This window comes from Bacillus rossius, chromosome 1, assembly GCF_032445375.1.
Source record: "Bacillus rossius redtenbacheri isolate Brsri chromosome 1, Brsri_v3, whole genome shotgun sequence".
In the NCBI taxonomy this organism is placed as follows: Eukaryota; Metazoa; Arthropoda; class Insecta; order Phasmatodea; family Bacillidae; genus Bacillus; species Bacillus rossius.
In genome coordinates, this window is record NC_086330.1 from 167,598,530 (window position 1) to 167,618,149 (window position 19,620).

A 19,620-nucleotide genomic window follows, 5' to 3' on the forward strand; every position below is an offset into this window, starting at 1 on the left:
CTTATGATAAAGAAATCTTAGAGAATACTTCAACTTAACCAAAAATTCCACTAAAAAACCACTTAACCAAAACTTCTGGCACGTCAGAATTGTCTAAGAAGTAAGTACTTTTGAAATTACTGTTGTTATTTTGTATCACAACATAACCTACGAACATAACATTTTACATTTACTTCTCATAGCATCAGTTATTCACAAAAATCAATACTTGAATAAATTATTTGTTCACATTGCAGGTTCATTAAAATTGAGGAACTTTCAACTTCCATTTAATGTGAAACTAAAATTTAATTGCATTGTTTCTTACATATACAACTCTATCTTCCAGATTCATTCAATAAATGCATGTGCTTGATCCACGACCTGGATCTACTTTCATAGATTCATCATCACACTAAGGTAACATATTGTAATTTGTACTGTTACACCTGCTCTCATTACACACTTCCCTTACAATATAATCTGCATGTACAGGATTGTACGATGCCAAGGAACAGGGTACCCACAGGCAGACTGAGAGGAAGACCACCACTGGAAAGAGTCACAGAGCGCCGAAGAAGAGATCACACCCAGAGTGAAGAACAACGGCAGCTTCGACTCCAACAACAAAGACAGGATCAGCGTAATCGCAGGCAACAAGGTCTCAATGCTCAAGGCCAACACGTAGTGCAACAAAACAATTTTGTGCCACTACCTTAATACGACATGAAACGATTTGGTGCGCACTGCGGAATTCCGTACGGGTCGACTAGTTTTTGACTTATTGATAGGGGTATTAGGTTTGCTATTTTACTATACTAGTGTTCCTGAAGTTCAAAATGTATGTGAATTTTTAAGTTGAAAATTTCTTTTTTAATAATTCTTAACAATCATTCAATACGTAAAACTTTGTATCTGTAATCCAGAGAGAGAGAGAGAGAGAGAGAGAGAGAGAGAAAGAGAAATAAATAGTTTTGTTTTATGATGGACGTAATGTGATTTAGACTAAACTGTCAAAAACTTTAGGTTGTTATAAAATATACAGAATAATTTTTCTAACTCTAAGAAGGTAAAAAAAATATTTTATCAACCAAACATTCTAATCAAGTAAATCATTTCTCGCCATCAAAAACGGTAATTTTTTACCTTCAAAGTCTAAATTTTTTTAATGGAACATTGGTACTTTTAAAACAGTACAGTTGTTAATTACAAATGGCTGTCTGACGTCGGAAAAGCCCAAGAACAGATGCTAATGAAACTAGGTAGTTCGATGGTATGGTAGTGCAGTGGCAAGGTACTCGTATTTTGGAGGACTTAGACTCGCAATCTAAAGGAATTTTGTTCGGATTCCGCCTAGGCCATCCTAGTAAACCCGAAACTAAACCAGGTAAACTCTGGAATAGTAACCTATCTGATTTCTTCCCGTTTCATTTAATTGTGACATTGCATTTAATATTTAATGACACCCTCTGCCTGGTGGTCTTCCAAACGATTTAATTGTTCCTTATTGCGTATCCAGTTTATTTCTAAGATTATTAATCCATATTTTCCTGATCAAAAGTACATAATTTGACTATGGTAAACTTTCGCGTCACTAACACGTTGATTTGCTTATTTGTTAATATTTTACGTTCAAATACAATTGAATACGTTACCTGTAACAATTTCTCACAGAGACTATGTTCTTTATCACATATCCATTTATATGAAAACTTTATTATGCATATATTGAAAAGTAAAACTATTTTGATAGTCGTACAGTTGAACTGTACAGACATGAAAAATAATATTAATTTCAATTGTTCTCCGAATTTCTTCTTTCCGTACAAAAATTCAGATGATCTCATTCAGTTCGCTAGAATGCTACTAGTTATTGACATTGTCTCATATATGAGACAAAAAGTTAGTTGTCGAGTATCTTTAAAAAATTATTATTTTGAGCAACATTCGATATCTGACAAAATAAACGTCGAAAATTCAAAAACTGCTTCAAAAACACGTAGTTGAAACATAAAATATAATTATTTCATATAAAATTCTTTTTCAATTAAAACTTTGTTCTATGTGTATGGTTTCAGTAACATTTTGTTGCAACGCTAACAATTTGGCTAGGGAACGTTTTATAAATTCATTCACTATATAATACAACATTTTTAATTTGAGCAATGATAATTTGTGTGTAAATGTTAACTATATACAAATATTTATATATTTATTAAAAATAACTTTTCCAGTAACTTATTTTTCCTTCAAAGTGGCGTTGTTCTAAACATTATTTGTAATATTCACCAGTAGTTTAACAAAATAAAAAAGTATAAAACAATAAATTTTAAAAAAGATAACCGCTTTTTAGAAAGATTTCATTAAAATACTACCTATTTTAGCCTTTACCATGGAGCGAATTCCGGAAAGTTGTTATTACGTTTTTCGTTTCATGGTCCATAAACCTCAAAACCATCGTAAACTCAAAAGTTGAAACATATATATATATATATATATATATATATATATATATATATATATATTGTTACGATTAAATGTGGGGGGATACTGTGTTCGTAAGGGATAACACAATTAATTTTATTACAGTTTTATTAATTACTAATATTTACATTAATAATTAATAATTGTACTTAAAATTTTCAGATCACAAATCAATGGCACTTAAAAATGTTTATTCTCAAGTCACTCAATGTTTGCCAAGATCCGTAATCCGCATTCTTCACTGGAGCTAGGCTCAACAGTCGTTCGCCCCTACAGTGCGCATGTCCACACACACAGTCTCGCGCCACTCGGGGAAGGGGGGTGTCTCACCCTCTTCGCCGCTGTCGCACTTCCCTTCGCTCGCGGAACTCTCGGAACTCCGGAACTGTCACGGAACTCGCTCGGAACTGAGCACTCACGCGGCACTCCGCGGAACTCGTCTCGGGACTTGTCGCGGGGACCCCATCACCCAACTGCGGCGGAGGCCGGCTTTGCTGCTTAAGTACTTGCGGCACCCTTCTCGAACCGACGAGAGCGGCTGTGGCGAGTCGCGTCAACTTGGGCCGACCCGATGCTTGAAACATCTAGAAAGGCGTCGTTCATTCGCGTCACTACGCGCTGCTGTCCGCGGGTTTCCTAAGGCCGCTCAGCGCCGAGGAAACACGATGCGCGGGGGAGCAGGGGGAAGAGGGCTAGCGACGCCCCTTGTAATCCGGCCAGGCGCACGTGGCACGCCTTACGTCAGTGGACGGCACGTGACACGGCGCGTGACGTCAGTAGCCGTGCAGGGCCGCCAGCCAGCTCCAAACCTGGCATCACGGTCTGGTCTCTCGCGTTCGTAACTATACATATCACAATTTTATGGACAGGATAACTGTCGCAATCTTTACCAAATCACTTCCAAACTCATACATAAAATCTAGTAGTGGAAAAATGGGGTCGAGTTCGTTAATGGGCATTATCCGACCAAAGGGGTAGAAATGAAGAGTTTAAAAAAAAATTGAAAAATCGTTCTTACTCCCGTAATATGGAAAATAACGCATCCGTTTGAACGTTTTATAACTCGTAGGAGTAATGCCAAAATCTTTTGTTTGAATAGGTACGTTTTTTGATTACGACCAAACATAACTCCAAGGGGTCGAAAAAAACAAGGGTTGGCGTGTTATGGTAGGAAAATCCTACCTAACGAGAATTCCCCAAAAGGCAGGACAACTGCAATACACGGGAGTCTAAGAGGTTGCATAACTCCTAGACCCCAGGAGTCCCGATGCTCACAGGCGACCGAGCCCCTAGCAACACCGCAGTGAGCGCTGATTGGCTCTAGATGATGTCACTTCAAGTCTGTGCTGATTGGCACTTGATGATGTCACTCTGGGTTCGCCGGGTGTAAATACGGGTTTGTTAGCAAGCAGCAGGCAGAAGGTGCCTGGCTGCCAGCCAGAGGCTTCGGCTTATCACATCGTTCCGAAGAAGACAACAGATCGTCACGCTGCCGCCATCGCCCACGACGCCCGGGACTTCGCTACTCCACGACGCTGCCGACTTAGAAAAATCCGCAACCGAGGCAGAAGGGAATCGCTGCTCCGCCACGAGAGACAGTCACCCTGCATCCAGAGGCACCTACCGGACTCTGCCTGCGGAGGCCGCGCCGTCACCTGGGACTTAGCCGAATTCCAACAAAGCCGTAAGTGGAACTTTAATTTTTCACACTGGATCGGGACTTAGCCGCAGACGACATATTACGAACAAACGGACTTAACCTCAGACGCCACGACTCGCCACCAATACTCGCCAGGAGCGAGTAGGAACTCGCTCGGCGAGTAATTTTGAGAAAAGCTGCTAATCAAATTTGAAGTCCTCAGGGGTGGGCGAATACCCCCTGAAGCAAAATAGTGAAGTGAGCAGACTTTTGATTAGGGACACTCGCTCAGCGAGTGGCGAAGGAGCGAGTCGGCGCAACGAGAGTGGGAGTCGACATCTACATCGCCCGCAGCGGTGAAGAGGGGTTTATAGGCAGTGTTGGCGAACTTACCCGGAATTGACTTTGTACATAGAGTAGTAAATTGATAGAGACAGAACTGAGACGCCGGATAACCGGAACTATAAAGACGACGAGTTGGCCGCACATCAATAGTGTGTAGGCGAAAATGCCACTAGGGATCTGACTTAAATGTTTATTATATAAATGGAGGGCGGACCCAAACTCGCGGCGTTAGTCTAAGTATAAGTCATGTGTATGTTTTGAATTGTGTTTCAGATAAAGATTGTGTGTAATTGAGTAAAGTTAAGTCTAGTTTGCAATTTTGGAAGCATCAGTAAATTAATTCAAAGAAAATAGAATACAAAATTACATTGTTCGTTTCCAGAGCTAACATAATCTCTAAATGTCAGGGTTATTATTTGTTCTGCCTTAGTACTCGTTGCATCATAGTAAAAGTGTGTAATTTGTCTTCACAGAGATCGTCAGCAATTTGCAGTTAACCTATTTCGGCTATTGAAGCAAACGGCGACGCAACAGTACCAAGTTTGCATGTTTGTCGTGTGCTAAATTATAACCAATAAAAGCGTCTTGTACACAAAACTGTTTAAGTTTCTTCGCAAGATAAAAACCCACCCTATCTCCCTTGGCAACTCTGTTCAAGTCGCTGCAGGAGATAACAGGCGGACAAACAAATCACAAATCTGTTCGTAAACATAACATCGCATTGTTAAAATAATTTATGAATCTTATAACTTTAATCTAAAACTTTTGTCTAAAACAATTTTTGATAACACAAACCATTACTGCAAGGGGTATAAATCTATACTAATATTATAAAGCTGAAGAGTTTATTTGATTGTTTGAACGCGCTAATCTCAGGAACCACTGGTCCGATTTGAAAAATTCTTTCAGTGTTGGATAGTACATTTATCGAGGAAGGCTATAGGCTATATTATATTATCAATAACATTAGATATCCTTACTAAAAGTCCAATTTAGAATTAAATGCGTTGGAGGGGGTTAGATACAACATGCAGTACACGTACGAAGTGTGTGTTGACAATGCTGCAGGCGCTAAAAGTTTATTTCCTATTGCCTATTAACATTGTTGCCACGCACTAGATGCCTTATCGTTCTTAATTTTCCCATACAAGTAAAAAACACCCGTGTGATATTAACAACGAAGCAATCAGTACCCTCATAAGAGTTCAATTAGTATTTAAATACTTTTTATCACTTTAAATTGCAAACCTAAACTATTGTTTTTTTTCCTCTCACTATGTTTAATTTTTCTTTCTTTTACTAGAATTATTTATATTATTTTTAATTAAATTTAATTATTCGGACCATCATTAATTTTCCTCTCCCGTTAAAATTCTGACAAGGACCTGTGTGTGTGTCTATATATATTAATTATATATATATATAAGCGAAATACCACTCACTGACTCACTCATCACGAGTTCTCTAAAACTATACACCCGATTGACTTGAAATTTAGCATAGTTACTCATTTTGTGATGTAGACGCTCACTATGAACGGATTCTGCGGAAATCCGATCCCAAGGGGAGTTTCGGGGGCGTAATACATAAAAATTTTCCAGTTTTTGTTAATAAATCCCCATGGCAACGGCTGTTGCTTTGTTGATGCTTCATTCGTCTCTATGCCAACGACTATTTCATTGTTAGTGTAGTCCTCATCACCGTTGAAATTTTGCGGGTACTTTAAATATTAAAAAATTTCCCTTTTTTTCAAGTATATATACTTTACAGACTTGAAACTTCACAGTAATGTTCCTTATGTTCCGCAGGATGACATTTTCCGAAAATTAGTTCCCATGGGTGGTTAAAACCAGGCAACAGTGAGTACTTTGTCTGCATGAGAACAGGATTTTGCATTGTTCATGCTTTCTGCGTCTCCATGGCAACGGGCATCACGCGGCAGTGGCGTACCCACAAGGAGGGGCATGTATAATGAGCGGCGCAAGAGTGATCTGCCTGTAGACTGCCGTAGCGAAGTACGGGTACATCAGTTGTACGTTGCGTGCACGAGTCGGGAAACCATCGGTGCTATTCATTTTCTCTCCGGTACATTATACAGCATTGTAATACATTTTCACTGAATATTTTTTATTTACCACTACTGTAAATGGCAGATGTGCCTTAATTTTTTTTCCATTTCCATAGCCGTGCGAAGCCGGGTCGGGCAGCTAGTAGAGGTATAAAAACAAAACGTCACTTTTTAATACATTTACATTCATTTCTATTGTAATTTTTTATAAAACGCTTACATTTTTTCTAAAACCTTTCACGGAAACTAATTTTGATGAAACGAACTGTTACCGTAAAAAGAGTGGTTGGAATTTAAAAAAACTTTTGTAGTAAAAAAACTTGTAATTTATAACAACTATTCTAAAATTACCTTTAACCTTAGTGTAAAATTGTGTGTGTATATATGTGTATATATGTATATATATATATATATATATATATATATATATATATATATATATATATACACACGACCACGTATTAGTGCAAAGGATGAAAAATAGTGTTTGAAGATCAAAAATCATTGCATGATTACCTTGCAAGCATATTATGCCGGGTGCTTTAAGTAAAAAAAAAAACAACATTAAAAATTTTTTCGTTGCATTTAATAAGAGAAAATGTTAAATCGATCTTCATTGAATTTTGACGAAAATTTAGGATGTTATGTCGGCCACATTAAGTTCTTAAAAAATGTCCCAGGAGTTTATAGAATTTACCAAAATATTTCCAAAATATAAAATAGGTGCTTCGAAATCTACCTACGCCTGTAGGCAGTGTCGAAAGGGATATTTTTTAATTATTATCTTTAAACACGCAATGATATAATTGATCAAAACGCTCCGGCCAGGTCCGCCAAAACAAACACAAATCACCGGCAAGCAACCTCTAACCTCGAGGCCCAGCCGTTTCGCCGGCTCGCGGCCTCGCAGGCGCGCAGACAACTTGCCAGACGACATCGGCGCGGCTGGCGGTGACGTCAGCGCAGCCCCGCGCCGCGCGGGAGATTCAGTTCGCGCATGCGCTCTGGCGGCGTCGAAGCGAGCGAAGGGGGCGCCGATAACTAGGCCGGGGTCGCTTTTTTTACATGTTTACATATCTACATGTCGACGAATTTGTACTGCGCTGCATACACGACAGGCGCTGGGCGCGCAACCCTGCCTGTCAAGATACTGCCTGCATGCTAGCAGCATTTAGATTGTGTGTGTTATAAACTTCATTTTTTTTTTTTGCAAACCTGGAAACAGGCTTCATTTTGTTCCTGCTATCTTTAAATTTTACAAAATAATTTTTCTTTGTAATTAAATAATGAATTAAAAAAACAACAGAATTGTTAGATTTTTTTTTATTATTTGCCCCTTTTTACGTTTAAAATATCTTTTAATTTATGCTGACGTAAATCTTGCAAAAAATGCTTTCATTAGTGATAGGTCAATTCCAAATTTTCTGGAATCCGAATTACACATTAAAATCCCAAAGAGAACTTCGATTACACTCCTCGAATCCGAATTTAGGTATCAAGTGTCCAAAATAAAATAATGTAAAAGAAATGAAAAACTTTGAATGTTTTATTCGTGAAATAAGTTTCCAGAATCAATACATATTGTAATTTATTTACACATTACACGATAAATGTACAATTAACTTTGGAAATTGTAACAGAATAGGTATGAAGATATTAACTTAACTTCAGAGGTTATCAGTGTTGAATTTTTAATTATATTTATTTCCTTTAATATTTTTCTTTGAATCTTTTTCCTCGAAAATCGAACACTTCGAATACTAAGGATATGATGGGATTTGAGGATTCGATTGGCCTATCCCTAGTTTTTATGAGACTCAACTGCGACATTAGTAAATCTATATTTTATCATAATCGGAAATCCATAAGGAAATAATATCAAGATACGAAGGTGTATTAATTTCTCTGAAGGAATAACATGCCAAAAATGTACATAAGATCATCTATTTTATCTTTCCTAGTTAGTTTTAGATTTTAATTTATTCATGTACGCATTTAAGCCTGAACTTTAATTAAATTAAAATTTTAAACAATTTTAACGTCAAAACGCGTTATAACGATAACATTCTTTGTGTCAAACGATATTCTAACACGACAAGCTGAAACGCATGAAAATTGTTTAAAACAAAGAGAAAAATTAACTTCATAAGTTATTGATACTAATGAGCTGCGCTTATTATTGTTCTTTTCGTGCAATCATTTAATTTTTTAAAGGCTTTTACAGTGATAAATGTCACGAAAATTAAATTAATTCCTCTAAAGAATATTCTAAAATTAGGCAACAAATATGAACAATATTCCTTTCGAAGTAAAAATTTTAAAAAATAGTCAAATAACACAGTCTGCTTTAATTTCAGTTATGAAATGAACGTACCACCAATAGTAAAAAATTCCATCTGCAGATATAAATGAAAAGGTAATCACTTCATAAGGTTTTTTTTAACACAACATTAAATGATAATTTCTTAGATAAGCTAGTAAACGTTAAAGCGGACGAGATATAGAATCGAATCTTGGTTTTTACAGTGTTTAGGGATAAAAAAGTTTTCTCATTTAATTTTCAAAGCAAAGCTTTGTTAAAAAATAGTTTATAATATGGGGACTAGCTGAAGTTTAACGTGAATAGGTGTTACAAAAATATACCCTGTGAAGTCATTAGCGTTTTGTATTTAAATCATTTTTGGGAGTGTATATAACTGTATTGATGCTGCTGATACTCCTTTTTTTATGGAAATGTTTTAATCTACTAATGTGTTACCTCTACCCTAACGAAGAAAAACTTCCGATATTCAACGATGGTAAATTGTTTTGGGATAAAAACTGCTGAACCAAAACGGCACCTTTCTGTTCCTATACATCTCCATTAGGCTTTGAGACAAAATCCTTTAAAACACTTTGTGCTTCGCTTCTGACGCGAGCCACGACGGTTACTTTGACACCCAATCGCCTGGTCGGGCCTTGTGACGAGCAACGCAGCTCTAAATCCGTGCGCGACGTCCTGTTTATTAATAGCCCGGTATTAATATTTGTTTTTCCGCCAGCGGCGCGTGGCGTCTCGATGGGCCAGAGACGGGCATCGCGTCGCATCAAACAGGAAGCGGCGGCGGCATCTTCTCCGCGCTGCGGTAATTTACTGCCGCGCGGCGCGAGTAGAAGGAACAGGGGGGTTCGGCCTCACGGCGCCGCGCATCTCCCGGTGTGGGGTAGAAGGGGGGGGGGGGAGTACATGAACAATGCTCGTCAGCGAGGTGCACGGGAGTCACCGGTGAGAAGTTACAGTCTACTGTTGATACAGGGACGATGTACCAGCAAGAATCAACTGCGAACAAGTTGAAGCCACTCACCTGTTACAATTTAACTTCAATGTACGAAATATAAAGAACTATGTTTTAGAATAAAAAAACCCATGCTAAATTTCAAAAATTCGAAAAGCAAACTCATGTACATAATCACCGTACTAGTTTCTTAACCTTGCTCCTAACTGTTGATATTTTAAGTGTAGATAACGTAACCAAACATTCAAACGACTTAAAGTATTTTTAATAAAGCTAGTCTAAATCACTTTTTTCATGAGTCTACATTGTTTTAAATCTATCTTACCTACACTTTACTAACCATTAAAACTGTAAACTACCTGATAACTAATTGAAATACCTTAAATTCCCTATTTTCAGAATTTTTTGATTGTTAGTCCCTAACAAAACAAAAAATTCTCACAATTTCACAGTATTTCTAATGTAGATTACAAAACATAACTCGCTAAAGCATATCATAGTAAATTACTGTAATTATTATGACGCCTCGTTAGAGTATTTTACAGAAAAAAATTATGTTGAAAGTTCATGTTAGACATATTTTACTCTGCTACAGAATCACCATGCGTTGTCACCGCGCAACACCACAACACGCGACACATCCAGGGCTACAGCCAGCGCTCGCGCGCACTCCCGCTACGTACATGCAGTACGACGTGTTCCCTGCACACCATCGCTGGTATGACATTCCACATAATATCGATTCAGTCTATTTCATTTTATACGGCAATAGCTATAAAGATCAATAGAAACATTTCTGGACTTATTTCCACTGACATATCTGCCTTCAATGTGTCCTGCGTGTGTTCCCAGGATTTTCACAGTTTTTTTTTTTTTTTTTTTTAACTTTTATGCGCACATTTTGGCTTTCTCTTTTTTTTAAAGGTGTTCATTTGGAAAATATTTTTGAAACAACCAAAGAGTATAAAGAATATAACCTTGTTTTCTTCCCCATTTTCATAAATTATATACATTATAATATTATTATATTGAAAATAAGAAGTGTTCCTAATGAAAAAGTATTTTAATTTTAATATTATGTGTACGTAAACTAGAAAATCAATGGTAAGGTCTATGAGATGTAGGTCTGATGACCCCATCCGACCAAGATATTTATTCAAGACGCTGGCCATGTTTGCGCTAGTTGTGTGTTGGGTGGTTTATAAACCCGAGCGAGGCCCAGAGGGGAAGAACCCTCTGATCAAAGAAGCTCGCGAGGTCGCCACGGCTATCTGACGGTGTAAATAGAGAGCAGGCCCGTGAATGGCTGTGCTGTGTGAGTGGAGGGAGGGGGGAGGTCTGCCCCCCTATCTCCCACCTACTTCTCCGCGGCAGCTATAATAAGCCAGGCAAAAGCAGCGCCCGAAAGCGGACGGGACGCGCCCTTGTTACACGGCTCATCGCGCGGCGCCGCGAGGATCACGTCCCCGGGAACGGAAGTGTCTGGGAACAAGCTTCCGACCGCGTCGCCAGCGAGTGGCGAGCTGACGGCATGTCCCTGGCGACCTGACTTGGGACTAGCCACGGCGGGCATGGCCGAGCTGACAGTGTTCGAAAGCTCCTTGGCCTTTACTTTCTAGCCGTCCTTACAAACCAAAGTAATAACAGGTAAACACTTATTATCTCAAGTTTAAAAAAAAATCTACTTCATAATTGTTACAACTATTGTGTTTCGTTGTAAATGCTACATGAAAAAAAAAAACATCATTTAAGTAAATAAACTGACCAGCTACAGAAGCACTTCGTAAATAGATTTTTTTTTTAAATTAATATAATTTAAGTTGGTATTTACTCAACAATTCTGATTTATTTGTGGCTAGGAAAAGAAAAGCTTATGAATATGTTGTAAAACGTATGGATTCAAAATTGATTATAGGCTATAATATATAATTTTTATTTCAGAATAATATTTACAAAAATTTCTTGCAGATGATCCCGAGACATTATATATTTTTAAATAACCAATATATCTTTCATTAAACGTTTAAAGTGTTACTGAAGAGATTTTCTTACAATTAAAAAGAGTATTCCGGGCGACTAAGTTCGATTCACAAATTAGAAGCAAGGCATTTAATGAAAATCAGCGTGCATTAAGTGAACACTTACGTACGCATTATACGAAATACTTTAATGGATATTAAATAATGGTAAAGTATAATTGAATGAATTTGATATGCATCCCACGTAAATTTAATTAGTAACAATTAAAAGGCTTTGCTTTAAACAGCAAACAATAAATCTTTCTATTAGTTTAGAAGGTGACGAACGGTATAATTATTTATAAAGGTGAGGATATATTGGATGCATGCAAAAACACAGGTAACAGGAAGTGGGTAAGGAATGGCCCCATTCCGTTCGGCAAGAAACCAAACCATTATTAGCTTGGTGTGATTTTAGGAAACCATGTGAATTAGAAATTTAACTGTTTAAACTGAGAATTGAACCCAGATCCTTCGCATCTAGAGACAAGTGTTTAACCACAGAATCTACTAGCTCGGCAACAGCAGTTAAAGAACGAAGATATTACAGCACACAAAATGCTCTAGAAAGAAGTGGCGAGGTTGCTGAATAATCTAACTGATAGAAAAGTTCAGTGATGTTGGGTCCTTTATCCAGCCAAGCGAAATCGTAGGACTAGAATGCTGGCTTCTCTGCAGCGATCTTAGGGGGGTGTAATTTAAACTATACCAAGTCTTTCGTCACACAGTTTTCAACAAATGCGTAGGGTGAGTTGGCTGAAAGTATAGTGGAGGTTAAACCACTTACGTAATGAATCGATGATGGAAAGGAGTTATGCAAGGGATCAGGTAGAACTAGTAGATATAGCAAGTATGGCGTGATGCCTAATGAACACTACCATTAAAGCATATTCATAAGTAGACGCAATAACAGGCCACATTTAAGTTAGTGTTTTTTTTTAATCGCCAAATAAAATTCGCATGAAGTAATATATATAATTATTTTATTAATTATAGCATAGCCTATTTAAATTTCGTATGACCTGAAAGCAAAAAATTTTAAACTTATTTGCACCACTATATGGAAATTATAATTTATAGTGCTAAATATATTATTTTGATAAATTTTAAGAAAAAATGTAACAAATATTATAAAATTACAGACATAAATATGAAATAGTTGTGAATTAAGTAGAAATTTACTAGTTAAAGTATTTCCTAAGAAGTTACAACACTTGTATAAGTTTAGTGTAATGTTCATAATTGACAAATTCGTGGAATGAAAACCAAATTAAATGTTAAAATTTTAACTTATTTAACAATTATTTAAAACAAGTTTGGTTTGCAGCCAGAGCAGAATTTAATAATCCAAATTTATTTTACACTAACTGGCTTATCACAATATTTCTTGTCTGTATTGAAAGGCCACAAGGAAATAACACGAGCGAGGATCGCTAAAGTATAAGTGGACGGGTCCTCACCTCCTGGCCCTTGATGTCGCGGTAGCGCACCCACTTGCCCAGGCGCGGCCGCCAGTACTCCAGCAGGTAGGCCTCGGCGAACTCCTGGCCCTGGCCGTTGCCGAAGCGGCCCTGCGTCTCGGCGGCCGTGATCATGTGCACCGAGCGCAGGTCGATCTCCAGCCACTCCTTGGGCTCCGTCGTGATCTGGTGCTTGGGGCACCACGCGCCGCCGTGGTTCTCCGTCCGCACCCTGCGCACAGACCGCCCCCGGCTGAGCTCCAGGTGTCCAGATACCAACACACTCGCATAACCCCGGTATTATTTATGTCTCAATTAATTGCAACGTTACCAAGTGATGAGATGAGAATGGAGCACTAATGGAATTAAAGTTCAAGAGAAATGTAAATACCGCTAGAAAAGAAAATAACCCAGCTCTCATAAAACGTCTGCTAACTTTCTCAATTGCGGAAAATAGAGTTTAATCCCGCCGGAAATTGAAGCCGGGTCACCTATTCAGGAGGCGATATAATGACTATGAGAACACGCACAATATCAATAACTTTATCACAGATAGATTATATGGTTGCATTTGTAGTGTTTTACGTTTAACGGTAATGCGCGTAGGAGTGTAGACGCCACTGAAAAACTTCGAGACCGACACAGTTAACATAAATTGTAGGATACGCTATGGTGTTAATATCTAACCCACCACCTCGTCGTGTGAACGCGACGCTTCAAGGAACATGACATACGACGTCCCTTCAGTAACTGAAACTAACTAAATGCGAATAACTTAACATTCTTTCAGCAAGCTTTGATGAACGGCGTATCAGGTGACTACTTGTTAACCTGTCTTAAGACAGTAACAATTAAAAAAAAATATTGTAGAAATCAGTGATGAATTAGATATATTTAGCCACTAAATAAACTACAAAAATGTACAGATTTTATTAAAAGTTTCAAAAGTTTTGCAATATTATAATTATTTTTAAACTTATTTTGGGGCAAGTACCACAACTTGGAATTTCACGATATTTTGGAAAGGTGAATGTCCCATGGTATGCTTTAAGTAAACAGTCAAGCATTCGGCTAGGGATGCTTCGCTAATCCATTAGTAAAAAAAAAAGGACTAGTAAGTGCTGGCACTCGCCCCTGACTGTATTCTTGCTACTGTATCACCGTGCTTCGTACCTTTCGATGTATGCGCTACCCCTTTCTCAGAGCACATTTGCCAAGAACACAACCAACACCTTTTTCCAGAAAACTACATTAATACAGGGTTTTCAATGAGGGTGATTTTGGTATAAACATCTTATTAGCTCTCGGTATATGGCATTTGGTAAAAGTAATTTCGTGAAAATGGAAAGGAATTCATTGAAAATAAATGTGGGACAAATATGGTGGACCCAAATTAAGAAACCTTTACCCGTGAATAGTTTATTTAGTAAAATTTAGGGCACATCAAATGAATTGGTGTGCCAAATTAAATTTTATGTTAGTGAAAATACCAAGGAATATATAACTAAAATAATCATAGTAAAAAGTAATCCCAAATTTCAAAATAAGTAAGTAAAATGGCATTAAGTATTGAAAATACACAATCTTCTGCCTAGATTCAAACTGTCTCTCTGGTTTAGTGTTAAAACGTGCACTTGTTAACGTGATTCAAATGTCGAGACTGGGAAATTGTATTTTTTACTTTCTTTAACAACGTTAAAATAAAATCTATATATATAAAAATGAAACCCGTTTTCCTTGGTCACGGCATCACACGTGAACGGCTAGACCGATTTCACTAATTTTTTTTTGTTGTGTTTGCTATGGTCAGGAAAAGGTTCTTATGAAAGAAAAAATTAAGAAAATTGTGCGGAAAATTAGAAAATTTAAGAATAATGAATCCCTATTTCCCTTGGTCACGCCATCACGCGTAAATGACTGAACCGATTTCACTAATTCTTTTTTTTTGTTGTGTTTGTTATTGTCACGAGAAGGTTCTTATGAAAGAAAAAATTTAACGGAAAATTAGAAAATTTAACAATACTGAACCACCATATATAAAATTATTTCCAAACTAACCCAACACTTTGTACAATATAAATATTTTTAAAGTAACCTTATGACGTTTGACATAGAATTGACAGAATGTTTGCAGCAAATATCTTCAAAGAGGATGTAAAGAAACTGTATCGTTTAGGAAATATTTATCAACATTAACGTTTTACTACATATTGTACCGGTACATTCGGTACAGAGCTGCTGGCGCAGGCTATTCTGGCTGTGTACATTCTGCCTAGGCCATTGTCATGCCATAATTCGTTATTACTGTGTTGCAGTTTAAAAATAGAAAAACAAATCAATACATTATGTAAACATTTTCTATGCTTGTTTTTGTGTGATATACTTGCTTATAAAGAAGAATACAACCGTTTTCTTTAATTTACAGTTGAATTTTCATTTTTGAACTTTTTTAATGTAAATTTATGTCGTTTGACATATAATTGGTTTAAAGACTAAGAAGATTTTTGTTTGCTAATAAGTGTTTGTTAATCATGGTAAGTTCACAGCTTTATATTGATTTTTAGAACTTTTTGGTGACTACACAATACTATAATTTGGTATACATGGTTATACAGAAAATGTATGAGAGCTTTTTATTTTCAGTTGGATTTTTGTTTTTAACAATGCCACCAACCAGACGTACAAGCTTTGGCCGCAGAACTCGAAATACGGCAAGTCAAAGAAATATACGAGCAAATCAAAGTGATGAGCAACGCGAAGCGCAAAATGAACTTGAACGGAATCGATATCAAGATAGGAATGTTGTGTTTAATCCCCACAGAGCTGCATTCAGTTATAATGTGGCAATTGATTACAGTTCAGAGCAAATTGTTGCTATTGGACTAATGAATATTGTGTGTCCACATTGCAAGGCATTGAAATTTAAAAATGAAGCCCCTGGATTGTGTTGCGCCAGCGGCCAAGTCAAATTCACGCCATTTGTACCGCCACCAGAGCCACTACATTCATTGGTTTCTCGAATTGGCCAAGATTCTTATCATTTTTTGTCTCATATCCAGCAGTACAATAATTGCTTTCAAATGACATCATTTGGAGCAACAAAAGTTATTCGAGACAATTTTATGCCTACTTTCAAAGTAAGTAAGTATAATGGTAAACAATTTTTTTAGTTTTACAACCATGTAGCTGGTGCAAAATATGTTGAGCCAGTGATGTGTTTATTTTGTAAGCAATAAGTCAAATACTTAATAATAGTTTATAATCAAATGACTTAATCAGCAACATTTTATAACATGTTGTATTTCATAGTGGCATGAGCAAGGTGTTCCAATACTTGGTAAAGACTATTACCTAAAGCTGCCATTGAAGGCTGTTCAATGTCGAGGTTTAAAGTAGTTTTAATTTGAAAAAATGATGTAAAGAATTGTGGCAATATTTTGCCAGCCACATGGTGTTACAATTTGCTATACAATTACCTATATACATATTTATATTTTTGCAGATTCAGGGTCAAATATATCATCGAACAGGTTCCTTATTGCCAATGCCTGATGAAGACTATAAATTTTTGCAAATATATTTTATGGGCAATTCAGCTAGATAAGTCGATCAGCGTTGCGCACACAACAACTCAGTGAAAAGATCCATTGTGGAACAACTTCAAACATTTTTCCATCAACACAATGAATTAGTTGCATTATTCACAACTGCATTAGACCGCATGCCATCAGATAATCATAAAATTGTCATCAGAGCCGATAAGGCGCCTGCAGGACAACATGCTGGACGTTTTAATGCGCCAACAATTGATGAAGTGGCTATTGTTGTCGTGGGTGAAAATTTAGAAAACCGAGACATTGTTTTACATCGGCGGAACAATCAGCTTCAGCGTGTGTCTGAAACACATCGATCATATGATGCCTTACAATATCCTATCTTATTTTGGCAAGGTGAAGACGGCTATCATTTTTCAATGAAGATGATAAATCCAGTTACAGGTAAATTGTTAACAATATGTTTACTACATTAAAATATATGTTTACTAACTTAAAATTTATATTATTAACACAAAAAATTGTTTACAGGTGCTGACACGAACAAAAAAGTTACTTCAATGAATTATTATTCATACAGAATGATGGTTCGGGAAAATGTGGACAATCACATCTTAAAATGTCGGCGTCTATTTCACCAATACGCTGTGGATATGTATGTGAAATTTGAAACTGAACGATTGACATTTATAAGGTTGAACCAGGCAAAACTCCGTTCCGAGGAATACATTCATCTTCGGGATGCTATTAATGCTGATGGAAATGCACAGAATGTTAGCAGAAAAACTATTCTCCCAGCAACATACGTCGGAAGTCCGCGTCATATGCATGAATATGCTCAAGATGCTATGTGCTATGTACGACATTATGGCACACCAGATTTGTTTATCACATTCACATGCAATCCAAAGTGGACAGAAATTCAACAAGAATTATTTACTAGCCAATCACCCATTGATCGCCACGATATCACTGCAAGGGTGTTCAAAATGAAATTAAAATCACTCATGGATTTTATTGTTAAGCATCGCGTGTTCGGCGAGACGCGCTGTTGGATGTACTCAGTTGAGTGGCAAAAACGCGGATTACCACATGCACATATCCTCATTTGGTTGGTTGAGAGGATAAGACCGAATGAAATTGATCATGTGATATCAGCAGAAATTCCCGATTATAATGAAGACCCACTGTTACATGAGGTTATTACAAAAAATATGATACATGGTCCATGTGGAATATTAAATCCCAACTCTCCGTGTATGGTTGAAGGAAAATGTTCAAAACGCTACCCAAGACAATTAGTAGCAGAAACTATTACTGGAAATGATGGATATCCACTTTATCGCCGCCGATCCATTGATGACAATGGAAAGTCAACAATAGTCAAATTAAATCGACAGGACATTGAAGTTGATAATCGTTGGGTTGTTCCGTTTTCGCCATTACTCTGCAAGGCATATAAAGCACACATAAACGTCGAATTTTGCCATTCCGTAAAATCTATTAAATACATTTGCAAGTATGTGAACAAAGGTAGTGATATGGCTGTCTTCGGAGTTGCTGCCGAAAATTCAAATGATGAAGTCACTCAATATCAAATGGGTCGCTATGTTAGTAGTAACGAAGGCATGTGGCGTATATTTTCGTTTCCTATACATGAACGACACCCTACTGTTGTTCACTTGGCCGTACATTTGGAAAATGGTCAACGGGTGTATTTTACAGATGCAAACGTATTACAACGAGTTGACAGGCCACCATCGACAACATTAACCAGCTTCATTGAAATGTGCCAGAATGATGATTTTGCCAGAACGCTACTTTACTCCGAAATGCCAAGATATTATACCTGGAATCAATCATCAAAAAAATTCCAACGACGTAAACGAGGACAGCCAGTTCCAGGTTATCCACAAGTATTTTCCACCGATGCACTAGGCCGTCTTTATGCAGTCCATCCCAGTCAAGACGAGTGTTTTTATTTGCGTTTACTGTTAGTAAATGTTCGTGGTCCAACATCATTCCAACATCTGCGAACTGTTAATGGTCTATTGTGTGGCACATACAGAGAAGCCTGTCAACATTTGGGATTGTTAGAAAATGACACTCATTGGGACCACACTCTCGAATATGCTGTGATTTTGTCAAATGCTAAACAAATACGAACATTATTTTCTATAATTTTTTCTACATGCTTCCCATCAACACCGACTGATTTATGGCATAAATACAAAGATCATATGGCGGAAGATATATTGCATCAGATGCGTCTTAGAACATCGAATGCAGATTTACAAATGAACGAAGAAATTCACAATGAAGCATCAATTTTAATTGAGGACATGTGCTTGATGCTTACCAACAAAGTATTAACACAAATAGGAATGATAGCACCCAATCGCCCAATGCACGACTCATTTGATCAAGAATTGAGACGCGAAGCTCAATACGATTCTGAAACATTACGAGAAATGGTTGATATAACAGTTCCCCTTTTAAATCAACAACAAAAATATGCCTACGATACGCTCATGAAAGTAGTGAACGATGGAACTGGTGGATTTTATTTTTTAGATGCTCCTGGTGGAACTGGAAAAACGTTTTTGTTATCATTGATTTTGGCCACGATTCGATCGCAAAATGGAATTGCACTAGCCCTAGCTTCATCAGGTATTGCAGCTACGTTGTTGGAAGGCGGTCGAACAGTTCATTCAGCTCTCAAGTTGCCGTTAAACCTTCAAATAAATGAAACTCCAACTTGCAACCTTTCGAGGAATTCTGCCATGGCCAAAGTGCTG

The 19,620-nt window shown here is 37.3% G+C and overlaps 1 protein-coding gene across 1 annotated transcript in view; it reads right to left on the reverse strand.

Moving 5' to 3' along the window:
* The window catches only part of LOC134527100 (discoidin domain-containing receptor 2-like), a 787,573-nt gene that overhangs the window by 200,123 nt on the left and 567,830 nt on the right, over positions 1–19,620 (reverse strand). Inside the window, exon 5 of the mRNA XM_063359452.1 lies at positions 13,269–13,500. Within this exon, the coding sequence (XP_063215522.1) occupies positions 13,269–13,500 (232 nt within the window). The remainder of the gene's footprint in view (positions 1–13,268; positions 13,501–19,620) is intronic.